Source organism: Dermochelys coriacea, chromosome 17 (assembly GCF_009764565.3).
Source record: "Dermochelys coriacea isolate rDerCor1 chromosome 17, rDerCor1.pri.v4, whole genome shotgun sequence".
Lineage (NCBI taxonomy): Eukaryota > Metazoa > Chordata > Testudines > Dermochelyidae > Dermochelys > Dermochelys coriacea.
Window position 1 is genome coordinate 11985737 of NC_050084.1, and position 27991 is coordinate 12013727.

Here is a 27991-nt window from a genome sequence, read left to right on the forward strand (position 1 = left end):
AACTGCATTGAGTGTCGGGACTATAGCCAAACAGAACCACCCTTGATGTACTGAGCAACAACAACCTGATATATAGCATTGAACAGTTAGCTCTGCAGTGTGAGCACAGGACTGTACAGCCAAGACCTCTGGAGTAGGGCTGTTTGAAAAATGGAATTTATTTTTTATGAAAATGTTCATGAAACTTTTTTTTTCCTTTTTGCTGAGCGGAAAAATTTTGAAATTAAATTTTTTTTTTCAAAACAGCTCTACTCTGGAGCTCTAATCCAAGCTCTATAGCTTTCTGGCCTCTGCTTCCCAATCAGAAAAAGGAGGACAATTATACTTATCTAATTCAAAGGGCTGTTGTAAAGTTGGATTAGCGACTGGGAAACAGGATTATTCCCGTTATTCCCCTTAAAATGTGCCATGGATTTTTAAATTTGGATAGACAAAACAGATGAGGAGAAGGGGCCTTGGTGCTGCATCTCATCAAAAAGAATGGCACTTTCCAATACACTCTGCCGAAACTCCAGCACACACAGACTAATGTACAGGGCCATTGTTATATCTGGATTTAGGGTCTTGGACCTTCTGGATCAGAGGTAAGATTGCTATCAACAGAGAAACAAAGTAGATGGTTAACAATCTTATGTTATAAGGCATACGGTGAGTGGCACTGGACTTACTCATCAGAGATTCAGGAGTAATTATGACCATTGTGTATCACCCACAATGGTGGCAATCCTGCAGCATCCTCTTATTTCAGATACCCTAGTGCCCATACCTTTTCATTTCCATGTTGAGGAATTGCAGGTGGATAGTACTACTGCTGTTCAAGGAGACGTAGAAATGCTACAAGCCCATCAAGTTACGAGACCAGTCCCATCGAGTACAGAGAAAGCATCAAGGTGCCAATTAAAGTCAATGGACAGACTCATCGACTTGAATGGGACACTGGATCACATTCGATCTATGGATAGAGCCTAAGCCTGCTATCTGTCCAGTGCCAGCAGCAGTGGTACCTGGGAGGGACCAAGTCCATTTATATGAAATAGAAGAAGCAAAATAACCAAAAACTAGAAACATTGAAGCTATTCACACTATCACAGCAATGGAGGACTGAAAGCTGCAGTTGGAGGAGCAATCAGACCGAACCAGCACGACACCGACATGCACAAAAGGTCTGAGAACCACTGAGTCACCAAAAGGAACCCCAATTAGGCAGAACTACCATCTGCTTAAGCAGCAGACATTGCTATGAACAGTCACTGTCTTAAATCAGCTCCCTGGGAGACTTCCCAGTTAAGCAGATTTCCCGAGTAAGTGAAGTGCGCTCTATCCTGGAACAGCAAAGCGATTCAATTAAAAAACTTTAATGTGAAAGAAAAAAAAAACTTTGCCAAGTCCTGCATGTTCAGTGTTTTGGGGAGTTGTTTTATTTTAATTTTCAACAACTCTATTTATTCCAAGTTTAAGATTCACAACTTTTGGCCAATGTGTTCATTGTCCCTTCTCATCAACACTATGGCTTTTTATTCGCCTGTCGTTTACGCTGGTTTTACATCTGTTGTAATTCCATTTGCTTCCTGACTGATACCAAGTGGAGAATCAGAGCCATCATCTTAAATATGAAGATTATAGTCGCAGATTATCCAGAAAATTAAGTTTAATTTAAAAAAAAGCAAGTCACAGGAGGATTCTTACTCTTTTCTATGAGCTTGTTGCAATAACTACGTTTTAAAGATATATGCAGGAATTGCAGTTGCTGCTTTGGAGTCAGTCTGCACTGGTAAAATCAAGATGATTTCAAGCTGCAAATATGTGATCTTAGCTAGACTTTGGTAAAATTAGTTGTTTCTGCTTTGAAAGCAGATCTTAATGATCAGTGTATTTGAGGAACATTGAAAGACTTCCCGCATAGGTCATTAGCAGCATTTGAACTGTAGCCATTCAGAAAAGATTTTACCACTTGAGCTCAAGAAGTAACTATTAGTTAACAGCAGTAGTAGAGTGTTACCACCCTATATCCATGGTCAGCATCCTATAAAGGAATAGAAGTTATACATATTCAGGCCCTAATTCTGCAATGACTTGAATGGTAAAAAGGACTACTCGCATACATAAAAGTTAATCACATGTCTTTGCAGGATTGTGGCCTTCCACAGTTTCTAAAGGTAGAAAAAGGTGTACAGCACCAATTCAGAATAGATCCCTTGACTGAGATTTAAATAGCTTGCTGAATCTAGGTCAGATAATTGTATTAACAGCAGCAAATTAAAAGAAGTTCAATCGATCTTAAGATAAAAAGATTTTCTTGTTTAAAAGATGTAAGGTCTTATTATAAAAAGCAGCAGGAGCTAGTAAGCATTATTTGGCAGGACAGCTGCTGGACGGGGCACCAGTTCATTAAAAACTATGCTAATACTTCTGCAATTGTTAGAAAAATTCATGACCAACAACAATTAAAATGAAGTAGGGTTGACACAAAATTATCAAATAGTTATCCATGGCTGAGAAAAGGAATTGGCAAATTATGAAGTTGCTAGCTCACAGAAGTACATCAAATGTGACATGATAAATTAACTGTTAAGAAACTATTATACTTTGTAGCCCAACAGTCAATATCAAGGCTTGATGGCTGCCATCTTGACCAACACACTGGGGATTGACTAGGGACTTCCAAAGATAAAAGCAGGAGCTTCTACAGCTGGAGCTAAGAGAAATCAGGCTCTCTTGCTGGCGCTGTAACAGATTCATATCTTCTGTGGCTTGGGGACAGAGAGGGACCTGTAATACATTCACCAGTGGTTTACTAAGGTCTCTGAGAAAGCTGTCTCTGAGAAGGAGTTTCATGGTCAGGCTGGGGATACAGCCAAACTGATCACTGAACTCAAAGTGCATCAGATTGGAAGATGACACTGTAGTAAAAAGAAGAATCTGAATGGGAAATAGAACAAGTATTTACACAGCAAGTCAAGATTTTCAAAGCCATTTCAGGAATTTGGGGAACTGGGCACCCAAATCTCACTGGCAGCTTTGAAAATACCAGCTCAAGTCTTAACATAAATAAATAAAAATAAATAAATAACCCATAAGGGGGAAAAATAACTTAGCTGTACCTTAGCTTCTTAAAGTTCAGATTCAGTTCAAGTTTGGATCAAAATTTAGGTCAGTTCTTATTTTATCCAGACCATCCCTAATTTCTTGATACATTTATTCAAGAGAAATTTAGAGTAAAACTGTCACCGAGAAAACTAACTATACATAAAAAAAGTGTAAGATGGTCTCAATCCCTAAGAAAACTGATTTCCATTGCCACACTCCCATAAGAAATCATGCAGTTCTTTGCCATCTGCTGCACTGTTACTAGCTGTTTATAACAACAAATCTGTCAAGAGAAATATGTTCACATAAAGCCGATAACATATGTTTTCTATTAAACAATGTAAAGAATATTTTAATATACTAGAGATTCTTGCAGACTGCAATGTTTAGGGGAAAACAATGAAACAAAATGGACCAGATCTTTTGTTGGAAACTTCAAGGGCTGGCAGAGTAGGGCTGCACCATACCAGCTCTATATTGATCCCTGCTTCAGAAGAATTCTCTCAAGTGCCACTGAAGCTTCCTTACAGACCCTTTATGCCACCAGTGTGGACTACAGGAGATGGAGCAATGCCCAGATTCTGGTTTTCTGTGAGCAGCTGTCATAAATGTAAAGGAAAGGGTAAACACCTTTAAAATCCCTCTTGGCCAGAGGAAAAGCCCTTTCACCTGTAAAGGGTTAAGAAGCTAGGATAACCTCGCTGGCACCTGACCAAAATGATCAATGAGGAGACAAACTTTCAAAGCTGGAGGGGGGGAGAAACAAAGGGTCTGGGGGCTGTCTGTGTGATACTTTTGCCAGGGACAGAACAGGAATGGAGTCTTAGAACTTAGTAAGTAATCTAGCTAGATATGCGTTAGATTATGATTTCTTTAAATGGCTGAGAAAATAAGCTGGGCTGAATGGAATGGATATTCCTGTCTTTGTGTCTTTTTGTAACTTAAGGTTTTGCCTAGAGGGATTCTCTATGTTTTGAATCTAATTACCCTGTAAGGTATTTACCATCCTGACTTTACAGAGGTGATTCTTTTTACTTTTTCTTCTGTTACAATTCTTCTTGTAAGAAACTGAATGTTTTTTTCACTGTTCTCAAGGGTTTGGGTCTGTGGTCACCTATGCAAATCCAAGGGTTTGGGTATGTGGTCACCTATGCAAATTGGTGAGGATTTTTATCAAACCTTCTCAGGAAGGGGGGTGCAAGGTTTTGGTGAGGATTTTCTTTGGGGGGGGGGAAGACGTTTCTAAATGACTCTTTCCCAATAATAAACCCGGTTAGATGTTTGGTGGTGGCAGCAAAAGTCCAAGGGCAAAAGGTAAAATAGTTTGTACCTTGGGGAAGTTTTAACCTAAGCTTGTAAAAGTAAGCTTAGGAGGTTTTCATGCAGGTCCCCACATCTGTACCCTAGAGTTCAGAGTGGGGAAGGAACCTTGACAGCAGCCTTCTCCACTGGTACCAGCCCCATACACCTATGTTGGGTGAGATATTACTGTCAAGGTGGAAGGATTAGTTAATATGTCCAGACCTGCAGTGTGCATTGGTGGACAGAGTTAGAGAGATTTCCTAGTGAACAGAAAGAGGGGTAAATCTACAATATTTCCCAGCCAGGGCTCTGGCAGAAGGTCAGACCATCCCAATTCTCCAAGGAACTCAGAGCTCTCCATCATAACTCACTCTTCACAGCTAGCACCACCAGAGAATGAGCAATAAACACCAGGCTGGTATTTAAACCTATTCCTGGTGGGGTGGGGCACCATGAAATGAAGATGCCTCTCAATTGCAGGTTTGGCACCGTTGTCTGACCTAGCCCTGTCTCTAGCAGGAACCCACATCTAGAACAGCAACATGTCTTGCAACTCTAAGATATAAGCGTCAGCAGAGCCTAGAATATTGAATAGGGATCATTCTGAACTGTATGATCATTCCGAACAGAATTAAGCTGTGTTGTCCCAACAAAGACATGCTTGGAACATGGCAACACCCCAACTTTCCAATTACTCTAGAGCCCCACAACTCTAACCATGGCTACAAAACATTGATTAACACACGAAAAAATTAAAAGCTGCAGAAATTTTATCAATCAAGTTAATCATTCTAATTAAATGTCAGACAAAAACAACTCCAATTTTTCCAGACCCAACATTTCAACAGAGCATAAAAATAGACCTAAAACTGGTCAACGTTTAATGTAGCCCGGTTTTCTGTATCTCTAGTTTGCTGTACAGCATGGAATACAAAAAAAAAAAAAAAAAAAAAAAAGAAAGAACCTTGACTCACGTTGCTTTTCCTGGAGAAAGCCAGATGAGCAAACCGCAGACTCTTCACCTGCTAAGAAAATAAGAAAAAGTGAAATGAGTCTTGTTTACATGAGTCAAGCTCTTTAACTTTTTCTCAGATACTGTGGTGTGCATATCACAATGGGCCACAATTTGCCACTGGTTTACACAGTTCCCATTGACTTCAGTGGGGATAGCTCAGCATGCAGAACGATGCTGGGAAATGACTCTAGTTTTTCATCAAATACTCCTTGCCTGATTTTTTTTTCGTAAAAAGGGATCACAGGTAGCTTTCCTACCTAGCAGTTTATTTAGTTTGTTTGTAACATCAGCCCCTGAGATTTTTTCTTTCTATCTGCCACACAAATTGTAACCAATTTAGTAACATTATAAACCATTAATCTCCATTTATGGGCTGAAAGTTGTAGACGAAGGGCTTTTTCCTTTAGGTCTAAATGGTGCAAAACTGGGACATGGAAATATTAATGACAACAATAATCTGCTAGGCTCCAGTACTGCAACTGCTTCTACATAGACAGACCCCTGACCCCACAAGATCCCCACTGATTTAACTGGTGCTCCACACTGACTTTAGTGAGGCTCCATTTCGGTGGAGGGGTCCACACATGTAGTTTTCATTGCAGGATTGGGGCATTATGAGACACTTTGCATCCATGGATCTCAAATCACTTCACAAAGGAAAAACAGTATCATCATCACTATTTTACCAATAAGAACAACTAAAGGTATGTTTATACTGCAGCTGAAGGTGCAATTTCCCACTTGGATAGATGTACAGGCACTAGCTTTGATCAATCTAGTGTGCTAAAAATAACATTGTAGCTGGGGGTAGCACGGGCGGGGTGTGGGCTAGCCACCAGAGGACAATCCTGTCCAAGACACTAGGTAGGCTCATGCCATAGTGCATGTACATTTACCCAAGCTGGACATTACACCCTGCAGCTCCACGGTAGATGCACCTTAAGGCACAAAGAGGGGAACCTACTTGCCCATGGTTAGTGGTAGAGCTGGGACTAGAACTCAGGTCTCCCATCCCTGCCCCACGGTCCCTATGAACCATATTGCCTCATTGTATTAACCTTTCTAACTAAGAAACACACACACACACACACACACGTACGTTAGTAAACCTAACCTCAGTGCTGTGTACAATGCAATATATAGTTTTTAATGTTTCAAATAGTCTTCTGGAAATAATAAACCACACAGGCCTATTTCCTTGGAAACTCTAATATCCTTGTAATGTCAGGTGTCATTTCCATTTCCTGTTATATGAACTTCAAGCGTAGTCTCAGTTTATATCTAATACAACCTTTATCAGGGGACAACAACATGCTCTTGAACAAAGATGGACTCAGTCTAGGCGTCTTTTCTATCTCTAACTTCTATGATCCTTTGAAGAAAAATAGCCAAAGGACCAAAAGGACCAAAACCCTTCTAGCCATTTTGATCATAATTGAAGCTGCAAAGTCTCGCTCACATAAGAAGTCCTTGTTTCCACAATAACTTCAGTGCCTCAGCTACCACTTTGTGGTAACAAAATAAATATTTGCAAATAATATTGACCACTACAGAGTACTTCTATGCACAGTTTTTGGTTTTGCCGCATGTGGTCTACAGGTTTTTTTTTTTTTTGTCATTTACTGGACACTTTTCTGCTTGATTCAACTTATGGATTCTGCACATTGGATTTCTCAGTTTTATACCTTTATAAAATCCCTGTTTGAAGAGTAAAAGCAAATGTCAACTTTTGGATGCACATGATTTTTTTTTTAAAATAATAGCTGTAGGCACTACTCTGGAGAGACAGACCTGGCTTCAGTAAGAGACAGGATCATAGTATATGGACCTGTTAAATAGCATTTTAAAAGAAAAATCCATAGTTTAAATAGCTGCATATGGCAGAAACAAATTCATTCTTCAATAAGTGACAAAGCGCTTCGACCTTATCTGCATACTGGCATAGTTGAAGCAGTATAGAATAAGCTATACTGGTATAAGGCACCTTTATCATGGTATAATTCTGTTCACGATAGACCGCATAATGGCATAAGCCCTATCAGTTTGAAAAAAAAAATCACAGAAAAGAACATAGTTATATGGGTACAAAAACTGTGAGTGGACCTTCAAGAATACAAACCTGAATCTTTCATATTCCTTTTATTCTTCAGAATGGGAATGGATTATTTATTTATTTGTTTGTTTGTTTGTTTTAAAAGAAACTCAGTCTTACTCGATGGAATTATTCATCATGTAGTAGCAAAAGCTTTTGAAGGGCCAGGAATGTATATTACTTAATTTGGTTACTTGTGCCATCAACTTGTCAGTCTAGGGTTTAATTAATGCTCCTCTGTGTCTGTCTGACTTGAGAAAGTTACTAAATACACATCACTAAAGTCCATGAATATAAGCATACCAGGAGCACTTGTTAAACTTAACAGTTCAACTGTGCAGCGTAGACCTGCCCCAATGAAGCTAATGGAAAGATTCCTGTTGACTTTGCTGGGAGTTAGATCAGGGCCTAAGATAAGAAAATCTCTAGCTGAAATTTCCTGTGTGTCAGGATTAGCAGGGTTGATAATTTGATTCATAGCTTCCCTGACCAAGAACTGAACCAGTACTACAGCACTGAGTATACTGAATCCAGACCAGTAGGGAGGCGACACCGGATCTAACATGGAACCATAGAGCATGAACTACTATGAAGCCCTTCAAATCTCATTGTCTCAAATTTAAATCCTGCTGATCGACTCCAGCTGGTTTATCACCATATCATTCTTTCAGTTTAGTACAGATTAAATGCTTCACCAGTCTGCCTTATCCCGTCTTTAACTACCAAGGTGACCTTCACTATCAAAAACTGTTAATTTATCAAACATCAAACCAACCAAAAATAATTATGAATACCAACATCCAACAAGCATCAATTACAGATAAATATTTTAACCATCACAGGCCAAGAAAAATATGTCAGCGATATAAACCACATCTTGCATCTAAAGCTAGTGGAAAATCATGGATGAGATCCTAGAGACAACAGCAATTACAGTTTCTCTTTTACATAATCTGGTACTTTTTCCTAGGGCCTATAGACTTTTTGGTGATTACCCATTTGGCAGACCTAGTATTCTATAGCCTGTAGAAGGGAAAGAGCCATTTCTGGAACAGCTGCCAACTGCACATTATAATTTCAAGAAGCAGTTTGAAAATTTTTCTTTTGTCAGAATTATGACTTTTTGAAAACTTTTGACAATGCTACAAAAAAAATTTCAATTGGGGTTTCAAAAAATTCTGACCAGCTCTAATAATTACTATTTATTGTTTGTATTGTAGTAGTGCCTAGAGATCCAGTAGAAATCAAGGGTCTACTCTCATACATACATACATAATGAGGAGTCCCTCTTATATTACAATGATATTTCCAATCACAAGCCAGCTTCCCCACATGCATCTGGAGAAGGGCAGGGTAGTATCAGCATCAGATCTACCTACTTCTGCCTTCCTTCAGGCTCCCTACTCTCCTCCAGCCCTTCCTTCTTGTTTGCTTATAGGGATTTGGCTGCTAGGGATAATGCTACCCAATTAGCCCCTCAGCTTTATCTCCATTCAGTTAATTGGCCTCTTCTGCTGACTGCCTGTCTTTCAATGAGAGCTCAATTAATATAAACTGGTGGGGCGTTGAGTGACAGGGTGCTGAGTTAGCTCCCAGCAGGTACTCTTCTTCAGCTCACATATTTTAAATAGATTTTGTTATTGCACTAGCATAATTAGAGAGCCGGAGAGAGTGAACACCTTGAGGATCAACCCCATAACGAAAAGGAATCCATGCCTTTTACCACTGATGGATGGACCAATTGAGGACAGCAAACTCAGTCACAGCTTTCTTTTTTTGTCACAGGTCCTCAAGTTACCACAGCCAGCACCTCAGCTTTTAAATAACCCTGCAGCACGGAGCATGCTGCAAAGAACCAGTGCCAGGCCCTCTAATTTACAGCAACAAAAAGCTGCCACTCTGCATTTTTCATGTTGAAATAGCAAGCAAAGAAAGTCTCTTGGCATCTGACATTTGAGGCAAGGAAATTGTTTGAATTAACCTCTTTTCAATCTTCATATTCAATCTCTTTCACTTATCAGCGCCTCGTCGGGCATTTGGCAGATTGCAGCACCACCAAAAAGCTTGGTTGTAAATGTTATCTATTTTTAGCTTATTGGGGAGAAAGTGCTATCTGCAGTAGCTCGTAGACAAAGGAGAATTGGTTGAGGTGAGCCATCCGTCACTATCTGTGGAAGGGCTTCTGAAGTCTTCAGGAACATGGCTGTTAAAAACTAGGTCATCACTCACTTTGTGGCTTGCATAGGCCATGCTTGTTATTCACACCAGGGCTCCTTGAATAACTCCTTCCCTCTCACAACCTTCATGTGCCATGCTCCCATCCCCCTGTATTTCGGGGACTCCCTGCAACTCTCCCCAGCCATCCCCCTGCCCAAGGTTCTGTGCACCGCCGCCCATTCTCCATCCATACTAATGGCTCTGTGTGCATACTATTCCCACTTCCCCCATGCCCTCATTCCTCCCACAGCAAGGGCTCTATGTGTTCTCTGATCCCCTGGCCCCCAGGTCCCCTTCACCAGGATTCCTCACGTCCCTCCCACGATGGCAGGGGTTTTATCTCCTACCCCCGTCCACAAACACACAGCAGGGTCATGTCTGCTCCCCTTTCCTATCTCCCCCCACCATGACTTAAGGGGAGGGGGACACACAGAGCCCCCACCAGCATCCCCCAATTCTTCCCTCAACCAGCAGTTATGTACACTGTATTCACCCTTTCCCCCATAGCAGGCTCCCCCATTCCCCACCCCATCTCATGCCAGAGGTTGTGTGTTCGCCCCCTATTTCACTATCTTTCTCCTCCTACCACCATTATTTTTCTGTCTGGGATTTAAGTCATTCAAGATGCCAATATGTTAAACTCTAAGAGAACAGGCGGAAATGAGATGGGGTATTGTTATGCAGAAAGGTATTAACGGATGCCATCACCCAGTTTGATCTACAGACAACTGAAGAGGTGTTCAAGGCTGAGGCTGTCCTAAAGAGCTGGCAGAGGGTTCATGGGTTCCATTCCCCCCTGCTTTGCAATTCCCCAACTTTCCCAGAAATCAACAGGGCTCTGGCCATTGATGTCTAGAACATTTTCTGAAATTCTGGAATTGATCAGATGCAGTGTTCAAAAGTTATCACATTACGGAGACAGAAACTGAGTCATGTTGAGCGTAAGGCTTTTAAAAGCTCAGCCAACAAGGACTGAGGCTCCATATCGTGAGCAAAGTGAAATGTTTCAAATCACTCAAGTCCAAAATGCACCAAAAATACATGAGGCAGAAGGAGGTTAAACCAATGCTTTTCTTTTCCTTTCGCCTGCCTTTTTAAAAACTATATCCTTTTTGTCAATGAACTAGAGGGAGGGGAGAGCAAAGGAAAAAGGGGGGGGGATTACAAATTGATAACGGAAAAACAGACTAAAAATTGGCTGCTCACTCCAAGGGTGCTGAAACAATTTGTATAGTGGGGGTGCCAAGAGCCATTGAACCAAACTGTAAACCCTGTATATAATGGAAACTACTTCAAGCCAGGGGGTGCAGAAGCATCATCATCATCATCCCTAGTTCCAGCACCTGTGGCTCACTCTCCAGTCACTAGATTTAGTCAACTCAAAACCTGCATCACGTTTCCATTCAGTGTTATTTCTTGACAGGAGAGACCTTCATGTATTTACGTAAAAAAGTATGAAATTGTGAATGAAAAGCACTTTGTCAGCTTAGTGTGTATAACAATGGAAGCACCACAAATGAAAAGAAAATAGAGAATGGTAGGAAAATTGTATTTAGCCAGCAAAGCTGGGATGAAGCTACAATCTGAACACCAAGTCATTTCCTGGGATCTAAACTAATTTTTCTTTTTACAAAAAGACATTTTCTCAGGAGCCACTAACCTTGCCTCAGGCTACAGTATCATCTGCAATGAAGACAAATGCGAAAAATGTGTCATCCCGTTATACTTTCCACTCCCAAAGTTCCAATCATTGCCTGCTCTAGTACAGGTTCCAGACACATCCTTGATATTTAATCCTTTCTTAGGGGGAGGAGAGGTGAGAAGAGTTCTGAATGAGAAGCCTGTCACACGTTCATCCGGGCTGTGAATATTTTTAAGCAGCACTGTAATTTCCTCTTTATAGCGAACTACTCCACAGAGCGGAGAGATATTGATGGAGTCACACATTCCAGCAGCAATGATCTATAATAAACATAAAGCATCCCTGATACTGACTTGTAACACATTCACCAGTGGGTTACATGTGCACATAAATGTGTGAGAGAGAGAGAAGGGGGTTCTCTTATTGGGAGTACAATTCTATTTCCCTCAAAGGAAATTAGGAGAAATGGCATATTTAACTGCGTCCTTTCATTTCACTTCACAGCCTTTGATCAAAGATCTACATAATTTATAAATCCAATATAAAAATAATTACATTTACATACAAAAATAATCCACACAACAGGCTTGACTTCATGGTGGTTCAAGGAATTTAATTTTATGCTGATGGGGTCTGTTTAAAATTCCTAAAGCTCATGTCAGTTCACATGGGGGGCAAAAACACACACATGTATTAGAATGAAGATAACTGGCCATGCACAAATTTGCTACTGGGCAACGCATGCTGAGAACCGTTCGTTTTCCCCTGGGCTGAACTGCTACAATGGGGGCTGCCGGGGGCTGAATGCTTTTGAAAGTCTGGCCCATATTCAGATGCCTACAAAGGAGCTGGGATCTTTTGAAAATCTGGCCCCTGATTATGGGTGCAGAGTTCTTGCAAATCTGGCCCAGTGCTCTTTTGAAAATTTGGTCCTAGAGATTTAGGGTCCAATCCAAAACCTACTTAAATCAATGGGATTCTTATCTTTAGGCCTTGGAACGGGACCGCAGGTCTTGTCTTCACTGAAGATTTAACCACAGATTTCCCATTAACGCTCTCCATGTTCACACATCTCTGTCAGTGCTGCGCAGTGTGGCTATAGTGCAGACCCCAAGTTAGCTGTACTGAAAACATGCAGCCACTGGCAAATCACAGCAATCTAGATGCAATGGTCCTCCAAATCCTTTCCTCTTAACCCACTGGGCACCCATTCCTGCATACTATCTTGCCATCTATCTGTGCTCAGACCCCTGACCGGAAGCAGATTATCAATCAGTTTCTGCTCAGCACCTGCCTGCACTCCTGAGTTTGTCTGCTTGAAGTTTCTTCAGCTTCCTATATCTCCTGTGTTTGATACAGCAGAACAATGCCCACAGTGAAACTCACAGGTATGCCTACCCATGTTACAATTACCCCTTCACTTGCCACATAGACATACCCTTTAGATTTCAGACCCTGCATGCCAAGACGTCTTCCCTCCTTCCACCCTTTTGCAGATTACTCTCAGTGAGTGACACAGAGTGACACAGTTGTACCGATCAAACTCCCGGTGTAGACAGCACTATGTTGACAGGAGGGCTTCTCCCACTGACATAATTACCACCTCTCAGGAGATGGAGTACCTACGCTGATGGGAGAAGCTCTCCCGTTGGCATAGGTAGCATCTTAACTACCTACTCTGCGTGTCCACACCGGTGCTATGTCACTGGCACCAGGGAGCTGGACTTGCTTTAATCACAGGGGCCAGCCACCCTGTGACAGCTATTCAGTGAGTTGTTGTACTATGAATCTTGGCACACACTCCCAGATAGCTGTAATGCTGGTCCCGGCCTGACACAAGACCAGCATAGACGCAGGGAGTGACAGCACAGTAAGTGTGGTTGTGCTCTTGTGGGCCAGGCTACCACAGGTTGACTAACCATGGTGTCTTACCCTGTGGTTAGCATGAAGTTGAAGACAAGGCCTCAGTTAGCTTGAAACTGGAAAGCACTTAAAATCATGAGGCATAAAAGTACAGGCAATTGTTCACAACTCCTTAAGGTTCAGTTATATCACAGAAAGCTACCATTACTCTGCTGTACTGTTATTATAAAGTAACGAAAGGCAGCTGTGAAAGTCTAGATGTTCCTAACAGATTTATAGGCCTCAAAAACAACATTCAATTGCACAACAGAGCTGGAAATTTTATCCTACACGTAAAGTTTGGGCCCAAAAGGATGTGACAACATAAAAAAAGTCTTAAAAGTCTTACAACTGAAACCTGGTGCTACCATAGTTACCTTCTTACCCAGAGCGCTGCTGGGGGATGCTTTGCAAGAAAGTGAACCAAGATATATAGGCTCAATCAGATCTGGTCAGTCATAGATTCACAAGGGTAGATTGTATAACCCATGCGCAAGGAACTACACACGAGCACAGTGCTCAACAACATGAATCCAGGTTGCACAATGTAGCCCGCAGACGGAGACTCCAAAAACTACGAGGTCACATAGTCCTCCCCCCCGCCATCTCATTTCAAAGAGTTCAAGGAAAATCCCTTTGGAGTCCTTTCTGGTTTACATCTTACGTTCCTAGAATCTCATGCCTCAGGGCTTCAGCTGGTCACTTGCAGGAGTTAAGAATGGATTTTTTTTTCTCCAGGGTATTCTGAGGTGGTGGTGGGTTGGGTTTTTTGTTTGTGTGTTTGTTTAGGGATTTTTTTCCCCTCCTTCCTCTGAAGCATTAGAGATGGCCACAGCTGGAGATGGGCCACTGGACAGGGAGGGCCAGCGTCTCGAGGTGGCACCGAGCAGTCTCTCTCAGGTGCTTAGCTGGCTGGTTCTTGCTCAGGTGCTGAGGGTCTAACCAATCACCATATGTGGGGTCAAGAAGGAATTTCCCCCCAGGTCAGATTGGCAGTGGCTCCTTCCTCTGCAGTGGGTGGATGCAGATAGGGTTGTCACCCATCCAGTTTTCACCTGGACAGTTCAGGTTTTACCCTGTGTGTCCAAGTGCTATTTGACAAGTCCTGATGTCCATATTTTTTTATTGTGGGGGAAGAGGTTGAGCAGGGTTTGGGAGGAAGAGGTGGAGAAGGGGGTAGGGCCTCAAGGGAAGACATGGAGCAGGGGCGGAGCTGGGGGAAGAGGCAGAGCAGAGGGCGAGGCCTCAGGAGTCCAGTTACCAGCCATTAGAAAGGTGGCAACCATGGTGCAGGTCACTTGCCAGGGTTATTTGGGTATATCTCACTTAATCATTTGCCTGCCATTGCAGGGGCCTTTGACACTGGTGTACCTCAGCTCCTCCTATTCTCTGCCTCTAGCACATAACTGTTTAATGTCTTAAGGGCTATAATACTTTGGTCCAATTTTGGCTGTTAGATTTAGTGCATGGGTGCTGTGAAGCATTGGCAGCCTGTGATATACAGGAAGTCAGACTAGATGATCTGGTGGCCCACTTTCCTGAGCCCAGATGGATCCAAGGACTCTGGACAACCCAAGGGACTCAGACACCAGCCCAAAGAATTCCCCTGTGGCAGGGACATTAATTTAGTGTTTATTGTTTTGTATGATCTGTACTCTCCTGTGCTTTACATGCTTAAGTACAAAGAAGCACAAAGGTGTTAGGGTGCGTGTGGGGGCAGGTGAGCTGAGGAGCCCCATTTCTGAGAAGAGGTAGCTGGTGCTGAGGAAATGTGCCAGAGTGCCATGGGAGAAACCAGTGCTGCACCCTGCTGAGGCTCTAGGAAGCATAACACACACAGAGGCTTGGATTCCCCTCAGAGCCATCCTAGTGCATGGTCAGCAACATGCGCTTCTTCAGATCTGTGACAAAGACTAGACTAGTGAAGTGACTAAAATTTATGCTACATTTAAAGAGCCTGATTCTGGAAGCTACTTTAGCATACAAGTAATCTCACTAAAGTCAATAGGACTGCTCACTTGGTGAAAATTTGGCACATGCTTAAGTACTTTTCCAAATCAAAGGCCACTGAGATTTATGCTCTGAAAAGTAACTAAAAATAGCATCCTGGGTTCCCATGTTTATTTGTTTGGCAATAATTTCTACATGATGTCTGCTGGTACTGCCCACCCAGCTCTGCATCTGAAAAGACGTGCTGGAATCTTTCTAACAAATTTGTTAGTCTCTAAGGTGCCACAAGTCCTCCTTTTCTTTTTGCGAATACAGACCAACACGGCTGCTACTCTGAAACCTGGAATCTTTCTGGGTCACATCACTAACCACAAAGATTCTGCAGTCAAAACTTACAATACATCTATCTCACTCTCCCAGAACTGCATTGGCTCTGCAGCGCTAGCAGAGGTAAAGCCTATTTAGTCACTTAAGTAAGCAGATAGAACTCAGAAAATACACAAGAGAAGGGTGCAATTTTTACATAGTCACTTTTCAGAGCAGAGTTACATTTTAATATGTAGTCATTATGCATGCAGCAACTTTTGCAGAAACTGTACTCCAGAACTCTGTACTCTACTCTCTTGTGCTTACATTTTGCTATTCCCTGAGATTACATGAGTCTTGTGAGTAGCTTCAAAGGACAGAGCAGAGTATGAAAAGCCTCAGAATTGAAGGTCAAACAACAGACTTTTTTTGGCCTCGGGACATCAGCTTCTGGGGTGACAATCAGTTTTGCAGTCTGTGTTAGTGATCTGACTCTAGTTTACATTTTAAATCAAAATACAATTGGGGTAAAACTATTTATTTTGCATTTCAGAATTCAGGTTTTTTCCCTCCTGGTAAGAATACTGAGAGATGTTGTGGTTAGATTTAGAGATTAATTTAAACTTTGTTTTTAAGGTTTAAGTTTTGTTTTCTCATCTGTCCATGACAAATGTTAAACTGATAGGAATAGAATTGCATCAAAGCTTGAAGGAGAAGAGGGAAAAGAACCTAAGTGTGGAGGCAGCATGGTCCAAGGAGATAGGAAACTGGGCTAGGAGTCAGAGAACCAAGATTCTATTCCAAGCTCTGCCACTGATGTGTTACGTGACCGTGGGCAAGTCACTTGTGTGCTTCCATTTCCCCATCTGTGATATCAGGATAACAATACAGACTTTCCTTTGTAAAGCCTTTTGATCTCTACTGATGAAAAATCCTGTATGAAACTGATTTCAGTGGGTGCTGAATTAGCCTTTAATCACGCAAAAAGAAGAGGGAAGCAAGCTGAGGGATTTATTGCAGGGTCAGGGCCTCAGGGACCAAAATTTTCAAAATCATAAGATGTAACATTTTCTCATGTGCCAATCAAATTAACCTTTTTACATTTCCTATGCATTTGCTGATCTCTACTTTAGAACATAAATAAAACAATATTTAAAAATATAAGAAGAACAGCACCAGTAACCTGCACTGAGGTAAGCTGCCGTCAATTATGATCTGCACGTAAAGGACAGCAGGAATCCAATTAAGTATTTATCTCTAGAACCTGCTGGTATAAGTAAGTCTGTTGTTTACAACAGCCATCTGATAATTTAATAGGCAGTAGCATTCCAAAATGTATCTGTCCTCTCCCTTCCCTACTTGCTGCACTAAGCCAAATATTCTGTTTGCTGTTCTTCACATCATTTGGCAACAGCAGATGCCATGGCAATAAAATTAATCGCAGCATAAACTGCACCGTCAGTTATACACAAACACCCTTTAATTATTTGACTCTGGGAAAAAGATAAGGGGGGAGAGGGGGGAAGTCACACACCACCTGAAGAAAAAAAAATCAAGCAGCTTTTTTATACCAAATGCCGATTCACTGTAGGCACAATTAATGTGAAGAGGGAAACAGGAGGCATGTGGGGAAAGGGAGAAATAAGCAAAAGCCATTGTGTTAAAAATAAAGGCTTCTATACTATAAACATACATCAGTATAACTACGTTGCTCAGGGTTTAAAAAAATCCACACCCCTGAGCAATGTAGTTACATCGACCTAACCCCCAGTGTAAACAGCGCTATGTCGATGGGACAGCTTCTCCCGTCAACATAATCCACTTCTGCAAGAGAGAGTAGTTAACTACGCTGATGGGAGAAGCTCATAAGCCATTGAAGAATTCTTAATGCACTGACAGACACAGCAAGAGAGGTGACACAAGTTTGCAAAAGCAAGTCTTTGCACAGCAGAGCTCCAGAAAAATACTGGGGCGTGTGCCATAACACTGGGGGAAATGTGTTTGTTTTAAGTGATCTGCCTCAGGAACGGAGGGCAAGTCTACACGACAGCGCTACATCAGCGCAGCGTCACTGCCACACCTACACCGCTGAAGCACATCTGGTGAAGACACACAATGCTGATGGGGGAGCGCTCTCCCATCGGTATACTTACTCCACCTCTGTGAGAAGCAGAACAATATGTTGGCGGGAGACGGTCTCCCACCGATATAGTGCCAGTGTGGACAGTGCAAAACCTGCACGGCTCAGGGGGTGCCTTTTCACACCCCTGAGCGACATAAGTTATATTGACTTAGGTTGTAGTGCAGACCGGCCCGCAGTGGCTCCAATTAATTGTAGAATGGGTGACCAAAATTAATTGGGATCAAATAGCTTCCCTCTGGCCTATGTGACATGAGATGGTGGTTTGGCTTCGGATCCTGCTGGGCTAGTATTGCAACTGGCACCTGTCTTCGCGGAGGGGCTATGGACTGAGTTACTCACCCCTAGAAGTGATCCCTCCATAAAGGTTACATTGCTAATGTGACAATTAAGTAGGGAGGAAGCACAGAGTCATAGAGTTTAAAGCCAGAAGGGACCGCCAAATAGATCATCTAGTCTGACCCCCATGTATCACAGGCCACCAATATCACACAGAGCCACAGGTGCCGACTTTCCAAAGTGCCAGGGGGTGCTCGACCCCCAGCTTGGCCCCGGGCCCTGCCCCCACTCCATCCTTTCCCCCAAAGTTCCACCCCTGCCCCGCCCCATCTTCCCTCCCCATCTCTTCCTGCCCAGTTCTGGCCCCTCCCCAGAGTGCGCCACATCCTCCCTCCTCCTGGCCCCCAGAGCCTCCTGAACGCCACAAAAGAGCTGATCGCGGGAGGCGTAGGCAGGGAGGTGGAGGAGCTGATCCACAGGGCCTGCTGGCAGACAGGAGATGCTGGGGGGAGGTCGAGCTGATAGGCAACCACCAAATGATATCAAAGTATTACAGCCCACAGGAGACTAGACTGTCATGTGCCACAGCCGGAGAATAGGAGGGACCAAGGTGCATCAGTGCTTGAGACCCCCTGCAATGGCAGGCAAAGGATTAAGTGAGATACACCCAGCTAATCCTAGCAGGTCTATGTTACAGCTTTAACCTTTTCTGTTTGCTCACTAGTTTCCAGATCTGTCAGTCCAACACTTTTCACAAACACAGAAGACTTGTGTGGCGTCCGATGAAGTGAGCTGTAGCTCACGAAAGTTTATGCTCAAATAAATTTGTTAGTCTCTAAGGTGCCACAAGTACTCCTTTTCTCTTTTTACAGAAGGCTATGTCTACATGCTGCCCCACAGTTTGTACTGGGGGAAGGAGGGAAGTTTAAAAAGCAGTGATGTGTTGTAATTCCGCCGTGGGGACACTGCAGCCACAAATCAAAAGGTTCCTAGCTGGCGGCATATGCTGTTATTCACACCCTCGTAGTCCAAACTATGAGACAGGGTAGTAGACATAACCTAAGGCTTCCAATTCACCATGTGCTTAGGAGCCTTGCTGAAGTGCCTGGCTGTACAGGGCTGGAACTGACTCATCTCCAAACTCACTGGAAATATTTCCTGGAAAATAAACACTCCTGTAATAATGATTTATTTGACCTGCTGTGAGAAACTACTAATGCCCTAACTCAGATAGATTTCATACACTAGTAGAAATTGACTGCAAAACAAGAGAGGGGGAGAAAATATTCATTATACACTCAAGATGATGAGCTTGTTAGAAAATCTGGCCCTAAATCTGGTTTTATGGGGCTACTGAACTTTGCAATTAACAAATTGCTGCCTGTCAGCTCCTTGGGGATTTTCCTCACCAAGGTATAATTCATCTCTGTACAAAGGGCAAGCACTACCCTGATGCACCACTTAAACCCTTAAAAGGAGTGCTTAAGTAGGAATGAAGAAGTATGTAGGCCTTATTCTGGCCCTTAAGTACAGGTGAATTTCACCCCAAGAGACACAATAGGAGGTTTAAATTGTTAAAAGGAGCTTCCTCTTTAGCTCAGTCTTTAGCTCACAAAAGCTTATGCTCAAATAAATTTGTTAGGTTTCAGAGTAGCAGCCGTGTTAGTCTGTATTCGCAAAAAGAAAAGGAGTACTTGTGGCACCTTAGAGACTAACAAATTTATTAGAGCATAAGCTTTCGTGAGCTACAGCTCACTTTATCGGATGCAAATAAATTTGTTAGTCTCTAAGGTGCCACAAGTACTCCTTTTCTTTTTGCAAATACAGACTAACAGCTGCTACTCTGAAATACTCTGTATTTTATATAATCATCTCTTACGCTATACTTAAGATTCATATTTAACAGCAATCTAGTTGAAAAGTTGAGTAACACCTAGAAAGGCCAGTATTCAAAGATCTCCCGCAGCCTACCACTTCCTACTCTCTTATTCTTTTCAGAACACTTAATTGGATAGGCTCTTAAATTGGTGGAAAGCTAAAGCAAAATTGCCACCCAGTAGACAGTTAAAAAGTGCTGATGTTCTATGAACAACCAAATATGGAATATTCTGTCTTGTGCATCCACTTCTGAACCTTCATCTACAGTGAATCCGTTAACACCTCAATCATTTATTTTTTAGCATATTTTCCTTCCTTGCCTGATGTCATTTCTCCCTGTGTCATGTCACATAATAGAAAACTGAAATCCTAATCTGGGGCAGAAAGTTGTGGCAAATTTTTTTTTAAAATGACTAGTGATTTTGGACACCCAACACGAGACAACTTAAAGGGGCCTAATTTTTCTGAGTGGTATGAAAAATCAGGGCCCTGAAATATGTCTCCAGCTGGGTACCCAAAAGCTGTAGTGTCTAAAATCTCTAGTCACTTTTGGAAAACTTGTTCCCAGTTTCTTTATTCTGTCTGTAATGTGCTATGTGCAAACACAATACTATTGACAACAGGAATTCCAAGCATTACAACAAACACCATCCTAAATCCCAGTGCTGTTAGGTTGCAATTTAAGTCCTGAATAGGAGCTCATGAATGTTACCCTTTTGTAAGTGTACTGAATGTATTTTCACTTCCACAGAATCCAGAGTCCCAAATTCTGCCTTGATTTACACCCTGTGCAACTCTACTGAAGTGACTAGGCCAGATTCCACTCTCAGTTACACTGCTGTAAATCCAGCGACTTCAATGGAGCAACTCCAAATTTGCACTGTTGCAACAAAGACCAGAATTTTCCCTGCTGGTCGTGAGAGCGAGGACCCACTGATTACGTGCTGCAATTGCAAGCAGATTGCTGTTCCTGGAGGCGTATATAAAACAGGCTTGTTTTGAACTGGAGGGAAATAGAAAAAAGTTTAATTAGCTCACTCCACAGATGCAATTCAAAATCAGTCTCGTTCAAGAAAAATTATCTTAGTCTTCTGATTTTGTTCAGTGCCTTGCAGATATCATCCCTGGCAGGGAACCAGATGTGGCAGCTTGGAGAGTCGATTGGAAATTGTCCCTGTCATCACTTATAACTGCACCAGTCCACATATAAAACAGGCTCTTTTTATACAGCGGTGAGAAAAAACTGAGATCCAAAGATAGGACAATGGAGGGGAAGAAATCACAGCTCAATGGAACTATCACACTTTTGATCAAAAATCATGCCAAAAAAGGGCAAAGGGAAGGAGTTACAAAGACCACCCTTTTTTAAAATCACAGCATATGGCAGGGATTCGGCACAATTTTAGTCTCCACCTGCCATAATCCCGTTTTTGGAGAGCAATCCCTCTGCGTTTTATTTAAAAGAGCATAATGGAATTTGTTCTATAAAAGGTCAGTGGGAATTGTATTGTAAACGAAGCCTCAGTTATGTGAGTGCCACGGTGGCACATCTAGGCTGCTGTAGTACAGTACCTATGGCGCTGTTCTGTAGACACTCCCTAGAGTGACATAAGGAGTTTTCCCATCGCTGTAGAAACCGGAACAACAGACATGCAACTGTAATGACAAATATGCGAAACAGAGCATTAAATTAACCGCAGCCCCACCCTATTGCATTATTGTAGCACCTACAGGCCTCAGATGAAGTCAGGAACCCATTGCCCAAGGCTTTGTACAAACCTTAAGCACAATCCCTCCCTTCAAGAGAGTTTAATCTCAATAGATAAGATATGCAAAGGGTACAGAGAAGGCAATGTCATCATTTTACAGATAGGGAAAAAAGGCTCAGAGAGATTCAGGCTATGTCCTCACTGCCCCACAGTTTGGACTGTGGCGGATGAATAGCAGCGCGCATTTCCCCTGGCTGGATGTTGCCTGGGAGAACAACAGGGTTTCTAGTTCACATCATGTAATCCTGTTTGAAGAGGACTACATTAATAAGAACTAGGAGCCTTTCAGGTTACGGCTACACTAGAGAGTTTACAGCAGCACAGCTGCACCGCTGTAAACTCTCTAACGTAGCCGCACGAAGACATAGCCTGAGCTCATGCCCACAGTGTCCACATGGCGGGAGTTACAGCACTGCACTTCTGTGCAGGGTGCTATTCCTACCCGTCGTCTGAGCTGCTGGATAGTGTAGACAAGCTCTAACTGACTTGCCCAAGATGACAAAGGAAGTCTGTGGCAGAGACACCAATTGAACCAGACCTCTTGAATCCCAGTCCAGTGCCTCAACCTTCCACTGACAGCATTGTTCAAGAAAGCAGCCAAGACCATATCTTTCAGAGTGACCGTGTGTAAATACACTCATGCTCTGATACCACGGAGATGAGCACATAAAAAAAGCTAGATATACTGTTCAAGAGTACAATTAATTACCTGATCAGACTCTGCCAATTGCTTATTGCAGTTTCAGTAATGCTGTAAATGAATGGAGTGAAGCCTGATCGTGCTTTTTCTCAGTATACAAAATACTCTCTCCAGAAGATTCCATGAGGCAAGACTTAGAGATTCCAGCATGATTCATTGTATACCCTTGTCTAGTTTCTTCTCCAGTACAGCCAGTTTTGTTTTGTGCTATTTCAAATCTACTAGCCCATAAAACCACAAAGTTTGGGAGTTCTGCTTCAATTTCATGGTGGGGAAAAAACCTTCAGGATGATAGGTAGATAGTCTTTAGGTGGTCTTGACACAAAACTGACAGAATGACAGATGTCTCAATTAATAGGCACCTAGGGAGGTGACAGGTTAATGAAGCTCATACATACAGACTGCATGTAAGTATTCCTTGAATCATAGACTTTAAGGTCAGAAGGGACCATTATGATCATCTAGTCTGACCCCCTGCACAACGCAGGCCAAAGAATCTCACCCACCAACTCCTGTAACAAACCCCTAACTTATGTCTAAGCTACTGAAGTCCTCAAATTGTGGTTTAAAGACTTCAAGGTGCAGAGAATCCTCCAGCAAGTGACCCGTGCCCCACGCTGCAGAGGAAGGCGAAAAACCCCCAGGGCCTCTGCCAATCTGCCCTGGGGGAAAATTGAAAATGAGACCTTCAAGCTAAAAATATAAATTAGTTGCATTGACTTTTCAAAAAACCAGTCATGATAAAATCATTGTGAAAATTTAGGATGATGAATTTTCACAATTTAATCTTGAGGTATTGCTCAGCCATATTAAAAAAAAACAAACAAAACACCAAACAACAACCAGACAACTAATATACAGCCCAAAGGATTACTAGATGACAGCCACACACAGTAATGAAAATGATCTGGGTCTGGATGCAACATAAAACTCACCCTCAGGCCAGCTAGATGCCAGGGGTTTTACAGTGTCGTTAGCATATATTAATTCCAATGCCTTTCTTGTGAGATGCAGCTACTGAGCGGCCTGCAGTGCCTGAATCCCCTTTGAAGGTCACTAGAGAAGGAACAACTTTAGTCAAAGACTTTGGTCTAATGTCTCACAGTTTGCCTACCCACAGAATTTTTCCTGAGCTCAGCCTCCTAGTGGAGACGCACAACACAGCTCAAGTCGATATAACTGTGATGCTGCCCAGCAGAGCTGTCGGCCCTGTTTTCGGCATTCTCTGTTGTGAGCCACATATCAGACAATGTGACAGTAACTTATGTCACTCAGGGGTGTGAATAAGCCACCCCTGAGTAATTTAAGTTACACCGACCTAAGTGCCAGTATGCACAGTGCTATGCTGGCAGGAGAGCTTCTCCCATTGACATAACTACTGCCACTCATTGGGGGTGGATTAATTAAGTCGACGGGAGAGCTCTCTCCCATTGGCTTAGAGCATCTGCACTAACTCGCTAGTGTAGTTATAGCCACAGTGTATGCTGGCAAAAGAAATAGCTCTGCTGGTATAGCTACGCCATCTCCCTGAACAACAGCAACTATACTGACAAAAGCCCTCTTCTGTCAGTATAGCTGCATTTACACCAGGGGCTCTGCCAGCATAACTGTCAGCTAGGGCATGCAATTTGTTTTCCTCCGCACTCCTGCTTGACATAGCTATACCAGCAAAACTTTGTAGTGTAGACCGAGCCTTAGTGTAAATACTGGGCTAAATGTCCTTGGATATCCCGGAAGGAGAATGCTGGATGGATGGCCTAAGACAGTATTTCCCACCAATAGGGAGACAGGGAAGGGCAGGCACCAGGTTTATCGAGAGTGGGAGTCAGAGGAGAGCAATAAAGGAAGTGAAGAAAGATGCAGGACCCAGGATCTCTCTCCCGCTGAACATGGCATAAACACAGGGAATAAAGCAGTGGCTAGTCCCTCAGAAACCTTTCTTCTTCTCTCTCTGTTCTCACAGAAATAACCATATGAGATTGAGCCATCTCTAACCCCCAGCATCCGGTGTCCAAGAGTGGCTAATACAAGACACTTCAGAGGACAGTGCAAATTGCATGGGACGTGTGTGTGCGTGCACGCGTGTGTGTGTGCGCGGGCAGGCGTCTCTGAAAGGACATAGTATTCTATTTTCTCTGTGCCAAAGCATCATGTAACTTTCTGGTCAGTAGGGTGGAAGAGCCACCGAGGAAGGAAAACTGGAAGAGAATGCAAGAAGAAGAAATAGAAAGCAAAAAGTGGCATTAGGAAAACATTATTGGAGCTTGATGAGATTTCTGTCCCTTGCCTGTAGCACTCAGTGAGGCTCCCCATTGTGAAGACTGGATTGCATATAATTTGAAAGAAAAGGGAAAGCAGAAATATTATATTTTTTCCCGATTATGCAGAGACTTTGGGCTCAGTCATGACACAGGCAAAATCTCCCCAGCAGTTAGGAGTAGTTTTGCCTGAGCACCCATAATCAAGGCCAGATTTTCAAAGAAGCTCACTGCATTGGGTGCTAGGCACACTTTGAAATCGACCTGCAGTTTTGGGCTCTGAGCACAGGAAAATGCAGTTCTGAGCTCTGTCAAAAATCTAGCCCTAGAGGTGCAACAAAACTTTTGATGTTCCAAAGCCTGAAAAGAATTTGAGAAGTCCGTGGTGTTGTTAAAAGCATTGGTGTCTTGGAATGACTCAAACAGCAAAGCTTCCAGGGACAGACTGTCAGATCCTAGCCCAGGTTACTCAGCCTCAGCATTTTAAATTATTTTTTAACCCGATACAGTTATTGGGAGTTTTTTTAAATCCAGCGGTCAGACAAACTCATCCTTCCTTAATGTGCTAAAACTTTGCTATATGTTTAGGTGGATGTGATGTGTGGCTGCACTTTAAAGAAGTCGGGGGCTGATCTAGAATAAAACAACTGGTGCAGTGAGCCAAGTCCAAATGCTTCGCTCAGATGGTGTGAAAATTCCCAGTAGCAACAGCTAGACACCTTAGTCTGTCTTACGGGTCATTGGGAAGACAACACATCAGTCTGCATTTGTGACATACGGAGCACAGAAAAGGTGAATTTCACAGGCATTTTACAGTCAGTTATATTTTAAATTACTAATAATTACATTTTGTCAATTACCTAGCTGAGAATTCATCATCCTCTGCAGAATGTTAATTGAATTAGCTGAAATATTCAGAGTAAAACTTTAGTGTATTGCTGGCAAATGGCTCTTCAAATTTAATTAGCGTGTACTGAATCAATAGGCAACCTCAGTGGCAGGCTGCATTGCAGAAATCAAATTGCCATTTGTTGTTTGCCTGTTTACTTTTTGTACTGCAAAAAGAATAATAAATGCCGGCCTCTATTTTGAGACTTCATATAGTAACAATGATTAGGTTGCAGTCCCATGGTATGCTGTGGCCTTTAGAATTTATTACCTTTGTGGCTTATGAGCATGGGAAGCATATTGAAAACCCCAACCCTATCAAGTGTCTAATGTTGTTCTGCTAAGGAATCAGAAGGGACTATCGTAAAGCAGTAGAACTCTACTTCAGTTAGATAAATGGCTTAGGAAAGAGTCATGGGCAGAACGTGGGGATTGTATCCTCAAAACAATGGATGGCTGAGGGATTTGGGGAATGGAATGCACAGCCTCCTTGGGTGGTAGTTCCAATACAACTCATGTCAATAGCAACCGAAAATGATTAGCTTTTAGTAGATATTTAGAAGCCTACATTAAAATGAGATAGTGGTCTGAATCTGCTCCTCATTACAAAAACACCACTGCATTTAGCATTAACTGGCTGCCTTATTCGCAATCTCAGCTGAGAAGACAAGGAGTGAATGGGCTTTGGAGAATGAATTTCTTTTACTCCTAGAGGTGGCTGATCCAGATGAGGTACATAGGTGGGGTTGTACTGCCCAATGCCCTGCTTCTGCAAATCAGTTCACTCTTTAGAGATGTGAGCCCAACACCTTCAGCCTGCATCACCAATTCTCACACCCACAAAATCATCGTAACAAAAATCCAACCCCAAAATTAATAAACTTGCTTCCTTCAAAGTTTGCTCTCTCTCTCTCTCGCTCACTCACACACACCCAAAGCACCATCCAGCCAAACATACTTTGTTATAAAGGTAGGTTATAATTGGGTAATCACTCATGTGGAAGACAGGGAGAGCTGTGAACAGAGGACCTTAGCTGCAGTTACATTATGTGCTATGACCAAGATTTTCCAAAAGTGACTAGTGATTTTGCACACTCAACCTGAGATACCTTAAAGGGGCCTTATTTTCACAGGGATGATGCTTAGCACCTTTTGAAAAATCAAGCAAGCCCCTTTAAGATGTGCCAGGACACCCAAAAATGGACACCCATGACTGTTAGCAACTTTTGAAAATCTTAGCCTGTGATCAAGATTTGCTTGAGGAACTAAATAGAGGCTGAATGAGATGGAATTCATCCTTCCGCCTATAGCTAGGCTTAAAATTTGAAAGCACGGAGTCGCAACTGAAAATTTTATTAAAGTGAAGCAACAGGAGGCAGTATGGTCTAGTAGACAAAGCAGTGGACTAGAAGCCAGAACACCTGTTAATTGCAAAATATATGTACTCTGAAATATTTTAATGGACTAAGTGAGTTAGGCACCTAGCTCCCATTCAAAATGAATTAGAATGGTTTTAAAGTATAAAGAGATTGTAATTAAGGTTGGAATTTTCAAGAATGTAGGTACCCATCTCCCACTGTCAATGGGAGATGTATACCTCACACCCTTTGGACTCTTTAAAAATGCCAGTTGATACTTTTAAAAAGTCTTTAACAACCCTGATTTTAGTTACACATAAAAACCTAAAAAAAAAAATTTAAAATGGAGCAGTCAGAGCAAAGAAATCATAGTAAGTGATTAAACTGAGCACATGAAGCATCAAGACTATAATTATAGAGGACTCCAGATCATTTTTCTGAGCTAGAGAAGTCTGGAAAGAAAATATCATCCTAAAAGGACTACAATGATAAATAGACTAAATGGCAGTTTCCTGACCTAGCATGGCAGAAATCCATCCAAACATAATGTGTGTCTAGACAGAGACCTAATCAACCACTGATGAATTGCAGCGCCACTGTTTTCAAGGAATCAAACTTGGTTACATTTGATGTGATCTTGAAATATCAATTGATGATTGTTATATACTTCAGATTATCCTTTGCCTCTAAAAATGGGTTATGACTAAGAAACTAGACTGGGCCTATATAACCCAGAGAAAACTTAATTGAGAAGAGATTATTTAAAAGTGGAGTTAACCATCACCCAATCTGGGAAACTGTATCTTCAAACAAGGAATGCATTTAAGACAAACTCATTATCTTTACTGGAGAGGATGCAAAGTTGAATGCAATTAAATGCCAGAGTAAAATGAAATTTACAAAAGTGTGTTTGACATTTCAGAAAGTAAGATTTTGAAGTGTTAGTGAGAGAACGAAAACAGCACATAATGAGTCAGAGGAGGGTAAGTACATGGAGGTATTTAACTAACAGCAGCTAAGTCTATTATGCACTGAAAGATAAAAATAAGAAAAATAAATGTATTACCTTCAACCTGGAACAGTGAGTTAAATCATTGGAATTGTAACTATTCAGTAGAAATGATAATGCACGGGTGCGGGGGGAAGAAAGGGGTTCACATGAGGCCCAACTATTGAAAAATCTCATGAGCCAGGTTTCTGCACACTCA

At 42.2% G+C, this 27991-nt stretch overlaps 1 protein-coding gene across 1 annotated transcript in view; it reads right to left on the bottom strand.

Moving 5' to 3' along the window:
• PITPNM3 (PITPNM family member 3) overlaps positions 1-27991 on the bottom strand; it is a 348983-nt gene that overhangs the window by 151456 nt on the left and 169536 nt on the right. Inside the window, 1 exon segment of the mRNA XM_043499395.1 lies at positions 5364-5414. Within this exon segment, the coding sequence (XP_043355330.1) occupies positions 5364-5414 (51 nt within the window).